General features: G+C 42.1%; 1 protein-coding gene across 1 annotated transcript; it reads right to left on the bottom strand.

Moving 5' to 3' along the window:
* Window positions 1-3,936: 3,936 nt before the first annotated feature.
* Window positions 3,937-11,960, bottom strand: SLC35G1 (solute carrier family 35 member G1). Its single transcript, XM_052661064.1, has 3 exons — window positions 11,783-11,960; window positions 7,331-7,511; window positions 3,937-5,144 (listed from the first exon to the last, which is right to left on the bottom strand). The coding sequence occupies exons 1-3, from the start codon at window positions 11,958-11,960 to the stop codon at window positions 4,406-4,408; spliced, it is 1,098 nt and encodes a 365-aa protein (XP_052517024.1). The 3' UTR covers window positions 3,937-4,405.
* Window positions 11,961-12,852: the final 892 nt, after the last annotated feature.

Here is a 12,852-nt window from a genome sequence, read left to right as displayed (position 1 = left end):
GATGGCTCAGTGGTAAAGAATCCATCTGCCAATGCAGGAGATATAGGTTAAGTCCTTGGGTTGGGAAGATCCCCTGGAGAAAGAAATGGCAACCCACTCCAGTATTTGTGCCTGGAAAATTCCATGGACAGCAGAGCATGGCGGGCTACAGTCCATGGGGTTGCAAAAGAGTTGAACATGACTTAGTGATTAAACAACAACAACATTCTTATGAAAAGTAACTATATTTTTAGTGATAAAAATAGCATGTTTCATATTTTTGCAAATCTGGCTCAGTAGACGTCAACTAGCATAGTACCTAGTGGAACCCATTGGAACCTTTTCTTGTGGACTGGACTTCTATGGTATAACATTTTCTGCCTTACCTTGACACCAAATATGTCTGCTCCTTACCCTCCTTCTATAAATCCTCCAGTTTCCAGGAAATGATGGACAGTGCCAAGGTCCATGGGCTCTTTGTGAACTCATTTTCTAAGCCTGGTGATCAAATAGGCTAAAACTTGAATGGGTCTTTATGGATCACAGAGGGTCCCTGATGGGGCATCTTGCAGAACTCTAAGTGAATACAGTAGCTGTATTAGATTTGATATAAGGGACCAAAGGGATCATATAACAGTGTGCTTAGAGTAGTGCTCAGGCTGCCCAGCCTACCCTGTAATTACCAAATCCCCATGTCCAGTACTGACCATGGTGCCATACACCTACACTGGAGGCCAGCATGTTATCAAAGAGGTCTGGCTCTCTTCCCACTAAATTACCCTCAGTAGACTAATTATGCCTACTGGGTGAAAAGATAAGAGGCTAGAAGAGCCATGCTGAGTTTGACAAATACTGCATGTGAAACACACAGAAAATCAGGCTCGACAACACCCTTCCCAGCCCCAGTCAAAGCCAAGCGCAATATTCACAGAGCTAAAGTCAGAACTGGAAAGGTGGCAATACCTATGGGTAAGATTAAAAGGCTGGTGACCCTTGGCAGCCCTTCCTGGGCATGTCACCAGGAAATTAGAGCTCTCCAACAGTAGAATTCTGCACCAGCAGGAGAGGACCAAATAAGGTTTGTGATCAAGAAGACTGTTCATACCATTCCTGGTGAGGCTGCTCAGCCTACACTATAATTACCAAATCCCATGTCCAGGACTGACCATGGTGCCATACACCTACACTGGAGGCCAGCATGTTATCAAAGAGATCTGGGCTAGGCATCATTTTGAATAGGAAGTGAATACTCAACTCTGCTACAGTAACCACAGTTCAGTACTTTAGTGTTTTTGTCTTCCTTTGTGGCCTACATGGAAAGGGATGACACCACCCCCAGATCTTCAGACAGCTAATCCAGTGCTTCATCCACTCTTCCAAGATGGACGAGTATGAGTGGGAAAAGCTGGAGATGGTGGAAGAAACAATGGCTCAGGTGAGCCATTGGATGCTAAGAAGCTTTAGAAGGCAGAGAAAGCACGCAAAACACAGAGAAAGGAATCTCTTAGCAAATGTGGGAGTTGGTGGGGAGACTGACACGAGTATGGAATTTGTCTTGGGACGTGGGAAATCAAGCTGGAGAAGTAGGAATAGGATCAGATGAATAATTTGAATGTGATGTGATGTGTAAGAAAGCATTGTTATGCCTTCATGCAAACTGAGTAACAATGAAAGCAGGGCCTTAGGCAAATTATTCTGGCAGTGGAACAAGGATCTGAGTGGAGTAAAGAGTCTAGAAGCAGAGACCCAAGATACTGTTGTGCTAATTCAGGTGTGAGGTGATAAGTCTTTGACTAAGACAGCAGCAGTGCAAAGGATGAAGAATTCATGAGACAGTAAGAAGACAAGACACTCTAAGACTCAGTAACAGATTAGCTGTTGGAACAGAAACTGCTTCAAGATCTGAGGAGCTAGAACAATGAAGGCCTCACTGGAACATAAGATTATTTTTGAGACATTAGATTTGATGTGACAGTATCAGAGAGATAAATAGTTTGAAACTTGAGTCTAAATCACAACTGGCTAGAGGTCAGTCTCTTTAATAAATACATTTTGATGCACATGGATTAAAAAAAGAAACAAGTTATATTAACTAAGCATATGCTACAATCATTAAAACCAAAATATAGTTTTCTTTCATATTAATTTTATTAGTAATTATAAAATAGAAGCAGTTTATGAAAATAGTTTCCTTTTCAAGGTATAGGAATTGAAGCCTTTGCAAAATATACACACCCACAATTGTTACAATACATATCCTTGTATATAACTTGGACATTATAAAAGTGTTTTAAGAATCACACCCTGTGAAAGTCAGGAGAAGAAACATTTTCTCCAACTTTGGTCATATATTGTGACATTCAAGCACTTAAACCACTTTGTTGAAATGTACAGGCCCAGAGGGATGTAACTTTCAAGGTCCCATAGGTTCTTTTATTGTGCAAGGTAGAGAACCAGGAGAGGCATCCCTGAGAGTTTATTAACCTTAGATATCTCAAGCAATGGTTTACTTTCCATACTTTACCTTGGAACTAAAGGAGGGATAGATAAGACCATGGAAACCCATCTTGGGCAGGTCCCCTCCCTAACCATGGAGTATGTCTCCTACAAGAAGATCTCTAACCTTTGAGCCCTAAAAAGCTCCAAGTCTATAATTATCTAACATACTTGCAAAATGATGGTTCTGCAACTCTAAACTTGAATACTGCCGAATAGGCTAAAGTTATAATAATAGTGTGACTCTCCTAAATAGACTTCATTTAGGATTTGTCTGGTGGGAAGCACTTGGGAAGATCACCAAGCCAAAAATTTCCTCTGGGAACTACTGGAAAAGATCGTTTCTCACCATGGCATAAACCTCAGAAGCCAAGTTCTTTCTTACTTTGGCAGATTTATGATGAAACAATGGGAAAGAGCCTGTAAGCGTTCAAATCTGTAGGCTTAAGATAACAGATGCTAGGTCTGATACAGTAAGAGCTAAAGCCCCACCAATAAAGGGTTCACTGGGACAAAGAGCCATTAGTATGTACTCTATTTCCTGATTAACCTCTCAAGTTCTCCTAAATATTACATTCTCTCTTTAACTACAGAATACTGGCCTGATGAAATTCCAGACATAAAATGTGTTGTTTGAACTCATGAGGTTAGTATCATGGGTCAGCACTGACACTTAAGATCATACTGATATCCTAGAATTTAATGGTGATTTTTTTTTCAAGAAATTACAAAAATCAATTAATGTGGATTCACAGGTCTTTACATTTAATATATAACATGAAGCATTATTATATAAAATTCCATAAGGGAAAAAGACTATAAAAATAAGTTTACTAGGATTACTATATTTTAAAAAGTAATTTAAAAAATATATTCCAAAGTCCCTTAAGTATTTGGTTTAGAAGGTAAGAGAGGTATCTTAATAGGGTGAACCATAAGGAACTATGGTTTTTGTAAGCTGAAAAGGTAAAATCTCATCAGTTTCTTATGGTTAAAGTGAATAAAACCCTGAGAAAATTTTCTTTGGCATCACACCATAAATTCAAAGAAAATTTATAGAAAATCACATTTCTATTATAGGGAAAACACTTCATAATGGAAATGTGCATACTGGCCATGCCAGGATTTCTTTCTTATGATTTTTAAACACCCAAAATCTTTTAAGGTTAAGAAAAATTTAGGGGTGTTTCCAAAAAAAAAAAAAACAGAAGACAATTAGAATTATAGAATGTAGCTACAGTTGCTAATGCCACTAAAACAGAAAACTATTAGCCAGATTTGGTGATGGGAAGATTTTTTTTTTTAAGTTTATACATAAAAGTTTTAGCATTAAAGTGAAAAGGCACAAATACGGGTTAAAAGAATGACAATTGTTTATAAAAGCCTTGAAAATAAGGCTAATTCATTTGTTTTATTAATACCATTAAGTAGGCACCTACTCCAAGTTTCAGCTTTGGCCTCCTAAATGGGATTACATTTCAAATGAATTCTCAGTATAACACTAACTATATAGCAGCATTATTATCAGTAAGTTTTTCAGCCTCTACACTGCTGAAAGAGAATCTAAAGTTTCCTCCCATCTATATCCCATCAATACCAAAAATACACTTCTAAAAATTACATAATTTATACTTGAGTCAAAAATTGTGCAGTTTTTCTCCAACGAATGATCTATCCTCTTACCAACACCTACCAATGCCACCCCAACAACAACAAAAAGCCAAAACCAAAAAATAATTGACCAAAAAAATCACTGCTGCACCCAACTGACTGGCTTATTCTCAACTAATTAAAGATGATACTTTATGAAATATATTAAATATAATCAATGCAGTAAATGCAGATTTTCCAGGTGTGTGTGTGTCCACTGTGAGTCTGAACTGGGTGACCGTGTACTTTAAAAAAAAATACACAGTTCGGCAGTGATGCTTTATTTGGTACTCCGGCACCATTTACGAATGGCTGCTCCAGTGCTACTGGCTATTACACATAGGGAGCCACCCACTGTCCACCATGATGGCATGTCATTAAAGAAAATAATCTGAAAGATAAAAGCAAAGACCACATCCATGGTCTTCATTAATGCTACTGGCCCTGCCTTTTCTATCTGAAGGGCTTTTGCCAGAAACATCTGACCTCCCAAACCAAACATCCCAATTAGTATGAGAAATAGCCTGTCCAACCCACAGTGCGGAAGACGCCATTCTCCTAAAATAGAAAGGACAATGACACACTCGATGAGGCCAACGATTACATAATACCAAATGCTCAACATGTAGTCCACAGATGTCCCTATTTTTCTGAGGATAACCAGAGTCATGGCAGCGAACACAGCGTGAGCAAGGGCCACCAAAGCGCCCTTCACGTGAACTGAATAGTCTTTATCCGTCTCCGCGACTTCGGAACCGAACAAAAATGGTGGCCTCACGATCAATATCACTCCAGTGATGGTGAAGGCAGTGAAGAGGGCGTCCCAGGGGCTGTATTTTTCCTTGAGAAATACGCAAGCAATTATAGAGGTGAACACCGGGCAGCTAAAGGAGATAACTGTGGCATCTGCGAGAGACGTCAGCTGGTAGGCATAGTACAAAAGGATCATGGCGTTAGAACCAAGGACTCCTCTGAGGAGCAGGTAGATTCGTTGACCTTTGGGGCCTATAAACCCAGTTCTGTAAATTCAAAGGAACGAATGAATATTAAACGGATTTGGCATTTGTTTTCAAATTACATTCTTAAACATTATCTTAAAAGTCTTAACTTTCAAAAACAAGGAAATGGTATATTATGTCTACAACTATTATACCTTTTACAAAGTGTTTCGTAAGTATAACTAATGACATTAAAGTGTTCACAGTACAAGCAAAAATAAGACATAAATAGTATAATTATAATTCAGCAGATATAGTATTTTCCCTATGTATTGATATATGCTTGTAAAAAAAGACAAAAAGGAAAATATACTGAAATGTTCATGTGGTAATACCTTAAACAGGTAGACTCATAGGTAATTTTTCTTCTTTATATTTATTTTCTCCAAACTTTCTACAATGAAAAAGTGTTATTTTTATAATAGGTACAATTTCATTATTTAGCTGCCCTATATAAGAAAACTTGGGAATGCAAGTGTGCATTTGCGGTCTTAATGAGTTTTTTCTGTTAAAGCTGAAGCAATGCTAAAGTTTATTTTAGCTACTGAGTATGAGACAACTTTTCACTGTTCTCTTTAGGAAAAGAGTTGAAGTACACTGGAAAAGAAACTGTAGCATCTGGATAAGTATAGTAACTGCTGCTCAAATGCTTTTTAATTAAATATTTACAAAGCAGGGCACTGTGTAAGTTCCTGCCTAGGTGCGGCTCACTGGTCTGTTACAGAGCTGGCCTATTTAGAACAGCATCTAGGCTTGATATAGGGACCCCTGGGTCTCTGGAGTTAGAAATGGAAGTGTGGTCACCTTTGGCCCATACTTTGAGAAGCTGAGTTTTTTCCATGATAGTGAAACGTAAAAGGGGTCAAAACAGATCAGTGCCAACAATGTAAGAAAATTTTTCTAAGTGCCTTCCTCCCAGTACTTTTATTCCAAAATGGAGAGAATGATTGTGTTCACATCAATGGTCTGTTGCCACCCTTCAACATTTCTTAAGTCGTACCCACCATCATTTCCTAAAATACAGTGACTTGTCCACATCGACACAGGAATTTCTGACAATATTTTTGCTCTTACTGGATTTTCACCTTTTTCACCAAAAACTTGGGATAAGGAGTGAAACAATTCTAAATAAATCTGTGCTGAGTTATAGATACAAGGAGACTTTGGTAGCAGTGACTGAAGCTTTTAATTTGGAATTAAAGCATCTTTACCCAAAGAGACAAAGAGCCACATTGCCACCAGGAACCCAACAGTCCCTCTTCCCAGGTGTCTAAGTACACAGGGGTGTGTAGAGGTTATACAGTGTGGGTGAGGCATAATTTTAACCTGGGGAGGGTGTGTGGATGGAGTCCACGTGGAAGGGGAAGAGAGGCTGGCCGGGGAGAAGACAGTAAGGATGCGGAATACAGTTTTCGTATAGGGTAGAGGACAAAGGGTATCACTCCCTCCAGTTTGCAGATGAGGACACTGAACAAGAAAGGAGTTAAAAAGGCCTTTCTCAAAGAGTCAGCTGATGTGGCAAACTTCACTGCTGTCTTACTTTAAGAAATTGCCACAGTCGCCTTAACCTTGAGCAACTACCACCCCGCACAGTCAGCAGTCATCAACATGAAGGAAGACCCTTCACTAGTGAAAAGATTAGGACTTGCTGAAGGCTCAGATGATGGTCAGCATTTTTTGGCAATAAAGTAATTATTTAAATTTTTTTACGAAAAGCCTTTCTTAAGCTCTCCTTACATCTTTCCCATGGCACCCTAGTGGGAACATCGAAATATTATTACTGTTAACTTTCTGCCTGCCCTGGTTGGAGAACAGCCTGTTATACTTAAAGAAACCTCTGACACCAGGAGACACTACTATTTCCTCTCGTTTACTTTTCTCTTCCAAATACTAGTTATGCCAAAGGAAAGAGGGAGGGTGGTACAAGATGGGGGGAATTGTACAAGGAAAGCGTTGTTCTCAAAATAGGGCCTGGTGAGTAACTGAATCTCTTTCCCCTCCTTTGTTGGGCATGTGGTTTGTGCTTAGGAGAGCAACTTCTGTGGGTGGATCCTTGTGACTTTTCCTTAACCTGAGCCAAAGGGTGTAAGGACTAGTAAATCTATGAGAGACATAAAGCAGATGCTGGAGAGTAGATGATTTAAGCAGGTCAAAAGATTTACAAACATTTATTAATACCTTCTACTTGGCAGGTAAGAAATACTTACTTTCTGTATATTAAGCAAGGGATAATGATTAGCATTTGGAACACACATCGGAATGCACTAATTTCTACAGCGTGGATGTCTTGCACTTTTTTAACAAATAAGGAGCCCACTGAGAAAAGGAACGCAGACAGTAATGTGTAAAACAAGCCAAGTCCAGGACAGGGTGCTTTCTTCTCAGCTTCTGAAAAAGATTAAATTCTGGTTAGTCCTTGCTTCCATGTTTTATCACTTTTACTTAGATACTGAGAAAAATGGAATGACATTGATGACTAACAGGGCACAAATACTACCTCCTAAATAATATCCATTCTCTGGGCCTGAACCATTTTCCCCACCAAGAATAGAGAACCACAGGCAAAGGGCAACAATTTAAGCCTACATTTTTAACTGCAGTTCACGCTATAAAATGGATTTCTCCGGCTCACTCGTAAGTCCAAAAAAAGTATAAGCTTACCAAGATGGTGAAAGAAATCTTTAAGAAATGTTTATCAAGAAGGCGAGAGAAAAATGCTTCCAAGTGATATTTTATATCATCTCCTTGGTGAACTCAGCTTTAGACAGAATGTGTTCTTTTCTGGAAAATAGGTCCGAACTGTGTGATGTGGCTACTTGTTGATTATGTGGCTTCCCCCACAAGCCTGTGAGCTCCTCTAGGGCTGAGAGCTCAGCTGCGCTGTTCAGGCCTGGCCCCAGGAAGATGCTGAATAAATATTTGCTGAAGGAAATAATGTGAGAAAACCTGGTGGGTTTTTTAAATAATATAAGATGCACAGTCTAACACCACAGGCAAAAGCATAATCTGAGAAGGCTCTCTGTTTAGTTATTTTGAACAGCTGGCGCTAATGGTAAAGAATCTGCCTGCCAATGCAGGAGACATAAGAAACAAGGGTTCGATCCCTGGGTTAGGAAGATCTCTTGGAGGAGGGCATGGCAAGCCATTCCAGTACTGTTGCCTGGAGAATCCCATGGACAGAGGAGCCTGGTGGGCTCCAGTCCACAGGGTCATGAAGAGTCAGTCATGACTGAAGCAACTTAGCACACAGGCAAGCAGATATTTAAGTTTTCATGGTTTACAACTTATCTTCTATTTAGAACACAACTTTTTGACGGCAGGAGCTAGGTTATCTATCCCTCTGACCCCAAAGTGCTTAAAGTTTTAAAAAAAAAGAAGAAGAAGAAAAAGAACTGCCATCTAATTCTTGGCTTGATCTTAACCAGGAAAACTTCTGTTCTCTCCGGGGCATCAAGTATTCAATCCATTAATGAAGGTCCATAGGAGCAGCCACTGCCTCTGTCTTACACAGCTGTCTAAGAGAGGAGTAGAGGTGCTTCCAATCTCATCCTGGTCATTCAAAGCAGAGCAAAATGCAACAGGGTAAGCAGAGAACTCCTTAAAAGATAGGCCACACACTGAAGAATCGTTTTTAAAAAAAACACACAAAAAAAAACAAGGAGAGACTAGGATGGAAATACAGTACAGCCCTTGTTAGTTATGAGCAAAGCAGAAGTGAAGGATGTGTAGGCACATGCAATTTGTAGTAAAGCAAGATGATCATTCCAATCTAGGAATTTACAGTGGGTTACTCAGCCATAAACCAGTATTGCACAATGTTTGTTTGTTTGTCTTAATGCCCTTTTCTGATAAACACAAACATCAGCTAATACATTTCAACATCCACATGTTAACTAGATAATTTTGCCCATAGTGATAAACAATTTGCAAAGTGGGACCAAACTATGATGCTGCACAATCCTCCTGGGCATACATTACAGGCTGACCTTTGTAGTAAAAGATGCCATTCTGGTCAGAGGCCTCCACCCTTTCCTGTTCAAGGTGTACAGCTGAAGGGAATGACCTGGGGCTAGCAGTCACCATGTAATAGGTTATCTGTTATAAGTACCAGAATCCTCCATTCTATTCTATATCTGTGTGCTCAGATACTGCAGGAACCAAACTGTACCTACGCACTCAGTCCATGAGAAGGAAGCTCTAGAAGGTTAAGCACCACAAAGTACATGTCTTGCTTGTGGTCAGCCTTAGAGGTCAGCTTCTGAAATTTCAGAATTCAGGTCCAAACAAAATAGTTTTTCTTAGAAGAAACCTAATCCTTATGTAGAACCTATACCCTCAGACAGAACAGAACAGAGTGGGAAGATTAAGGACAGAAAACATCTTGGTCTGTATTTCAAGGATCTTCTCCAACCTAAACTTTTAAATTTTTCTCAAGAAATATTTTAACTTATGATATTTTAACTCTTTTAAAACTAAGTTTGGAGGTCTGGCTGAACTTGATTATTTGTTGTGAGGCTGAGGACTGGCAAATTTCAGTCTCTTACAGAACAATAATTTCAGTTCTGTCAAAGGAAATGAACAAGAGAGTAGCATAATCCAAAGAGGCATTTGCTTATGTATATGCTTCCACGATCATACTCCACGCAAGCATATCTAATAATCTGGTAACTCTAAATAATTCAACTTAGGTGGAAAGAGTGTAATTTCCTGAGTCAGAAGAAAACTGAAAAGTTGCTCAGTTTCTTTATCCTCTGCTTTAAACTGGTGATTCACTACCAGCTGGGAATTAGAGTCAACTTAGGAACTTTTAAAACCTCCATCCCAGCCCTACCCTAGACCCACTGAAACAGGATCTTGTGCACTGTGAAAAGTTCTGCTGGTCTCAGAGCCACTGCTACCCTAAGGAACTCACTCCTTCCAGGAGAATGAGAGGCACAGACTTAAGACAACTTCTCCTTGCTTCAGTCTGAGACTCACACTGTCCCTCATGAAAATAAACAGATGTCTTAGGATAGCTATATGCTGTCTGTGAAGGTTATCCAAGAATGTAAGAAAAATGGGTAACAGTTTCAGCCTCAACTTGAAAATGAACTTTCTTGAGATAAGCAGTTGGGTTAAGAGGCAAAATGATACTGTCACAAAGTTCAGTGACCACATACGGAGGTTTAAAGTGTTTCTGTGGCACTCCCTTTTTTGGAATATTGCCTGGTTACCTTATAATAGGTATTTCTAAGTCTTATTATTAGCAACTTTCTTTGAAATTAAAAGACTCCCTCAAGATTCTTAGGTGCAGTTGCTTACATAGGTTTTGCCACGTGCTGCCTGAAATATTCCTCTTTGATTCACAAACAGGGGAATCACTTAAAAGCTTGCAAGCACTAACTCAGCAGTCCATCAGAACAACATTCAGGCCTAACATTTTTTTTTTTCAGGCCTAACATTTTAAGGCAAGAATCTGACCTCTTCAAAGCTGCACCTCTGGTCCACTCAGCTGAAGGTAACCCCTACATAAATAATCAGACGCCTGATCATTTCTCTTAGCATTTAGGATGAAAATGGAGTAAGAACCATCTCCCTGGGGTTTGTCTCTCTATAAAGTTTGTGAACTTTGTGACTCTTGAGAAAGTGCACATGGATAGGAGGGAACAGTGAGGCTGGCTAAACAGCATGGAAATCCCAGGTCACACTAGGGGGAGATGACCTAGAGGATGAGGTGGTGCAGACTGTGTAACTTTTGTCTTGAAAGGAGATTTCCCTGTTTCTCTTTTCTTGGAGGAAGCTGCTTCAGTTGGGTGGTGAAGTTCAAGGAGGAATGTGCCTGGGGCTGGGAGAAAGAGCCCTTGGCTGGGTCTCTAGCAAACTGGTATCCTATGCCTGGTGCTGCCCAGACCTGTGGAGTCTTTTCCAAACATGACAGATCTTCGGAGAAAAAAACAAACCAAACAAAATCTTGCCAAAGCCCTCACTTTCCAGGGCCTCAATTTCATCATTTGTGGAAGGAAGACATTGAACAAAGTGTCCCTGGCCTTGGAGGTGGGTCGTGAACCTCTTACCCATGTATGTGAGATTGTGCTTCTGTCTCATTTTGCCTCAGTTGCTAAAAATTCCTTGTAACTCAAAAAAGGTTAAGAACCAGTGGTCCCACTCAACTTTGCCTTCCCAAGAGTCTTAAGACTGAGACAAACATTTTTTCTAGACTCGATGCTTTTCAGCTTCCTCTTGGAGGAACACCGTTTACCATCGAGATCAGTTTTCTTGGTTAGCTTCCTCTCAACCTCAGCCCGCTTCGTGATGGCCTTTCTCACTGACCTCCAACCTCCGGCAGGGCGCACCGAACGGCAATCGGACTCCCCGATCCTGCCCGCAACACTTTAATTATAGGAGCAGTTTCAGAACCCCAAATGGGTTCCAAACCGATCAGAAACTTTCTCCGGTCTTTCCGCTGACTGGGACGCAGGGGGCTGCTTCTTTCCAGCCCGCACCCCCCGCCCGCAGGTGACAGCGCGACGGTGTTTCGGAGCTTCCAGCAGGGTGGGAAGCAGAGGCGCGGTCCACCATGCGCAGCCCCCCGCCCGCGGCTGCGGGGATTCCCACCCACTGGCGCCCTCTAGGCTCCCCCATGGGCGAGACCCGAGCCAGGGTCCGCGCCCCGCACTCACCCTGCTGGGCACGCGAGCCGCACGGCGAGGAAGGGCACTGCCAGCACCCTTCGGGGCCGGGCGTCTCCACGACCTCTGCAGCCGCCGGCTCCTGCCTGGAGCCCGGGGACGGGATGTCCATCAGCGGCAGCCCGGACTCCTGCCGCTTAGCGGCCCCAGTATCATCCAGGGGCCGCATCGCCGGCCCGCGCTCTCCCCGCGGCCACAGCGGCGTCTGGAGCCTCCCGCCGCGGCTCCGCTGTTCCGCTCTTCCGGCCCGCGGCAGTGCGGCCACTGCGCATGCGCGCCTGGGCCCCCGCCCGGCCGCGTTCGTCCTCCGCTGCCCTCTCACCTTCAGCTTCCCTTGCGCGAGGCCGGCCGCCTCCAGGCTAGGCTGCAGTGCCCGGCACAGAGCCGGGGGCGGCCACCCCTCTGCTGCGGCCCCGCTAGACTGGCCAGCGACTTGGAGTCAGCCTTCCCACGGACGCTGGACCCCTTTCTGTCATTGCGAAGAGAGGCTAGGACCCCCGCGGGCCCTGTAACCTTCCCTTGGGGCGGCTGGTGGGGAGGTTAGAGCAGAGTGCATTTATTTTTCCGTGTGGCGCGGCCTTCAGCATCTGCAGCACACCCTGAAGACCTTGCCAGGCACTGTGCCTGTCTTTGAAAGATCATGGGTTTTTCCTCTTTTGTGTATGGCTTTGCCACTTACCCAAGGAAAGTCGAATTTTACTGGATTGGGGTTTTAAAAAAAACTAGCACGTAACTCTGGGGGAAATGTATCTGTAAGACTGGGGCAGAACCCATTTGTTTGTTGTTGGTTTTTGTAACTGTAGGCATTCATTGTTGATCTTCATTGTCTTTGTCTTTCCGTCTGTCCATTTCTCTTCCTTCTTCATTTCCTCCCTCCTCTCTCCTTTCGTTCCTTCCTATTGTTATTTGGTTAGGGGAAACAAATTCCAACAACCTGATGTAACTGCACCTGGTAAAATCAGAGATTTATGTCATTTGGCCCCAGGATTCACTAATAGCCTCTATATGTTTCCATAATTCTTTTTTCATCTCTTTGCTTGCTTCATATGTGAAAAAGAGAG

The sequence above is a fragment of the Budorcas taxicolor genome, chromosome 23 (assembly GCF_023091745.1).
Source record: "Budorcas taxicolor isolate Tak-1 chromosome 23, Takin1.1, whole genome shotgun sequence".
Classification (NCBI taxonomy): domain Eukaryota; kingdom Metazoa; phylum Chordata; class Mammalia; order Artiodactyla; family Bovidae; genus Budorcas; species Budorcas taxicolor.
Note: the sequence above shows the minus strand (reverse complement) of the source record. Positions and strands in the feature narration are given on the sequence as shown.

Coding starts and splice junctions, on each gene's coding strand:
- SLC35G1 (XM_052661064.1), bottom strand. CDS start 11,960: ATGCGGCCCCTGGATGATACTGGGGCCGCTAAGCGGCAGGAGTCCGGG. Junction 7,512..11,782: donor CGGCTCGCGTGCCCAGCAGG/GTGAGTGCGGGG, acceptor AATCTTTTTCAG/AAGCTGAGAAGAAAGCACCC. Junction 5,145..7,330: donor CCTTGCTTAATATACAGAAA/GTAAGTATTTCT, acceptor TTGAATTTACAG/AACTGGGTTTATAGGCCCCA.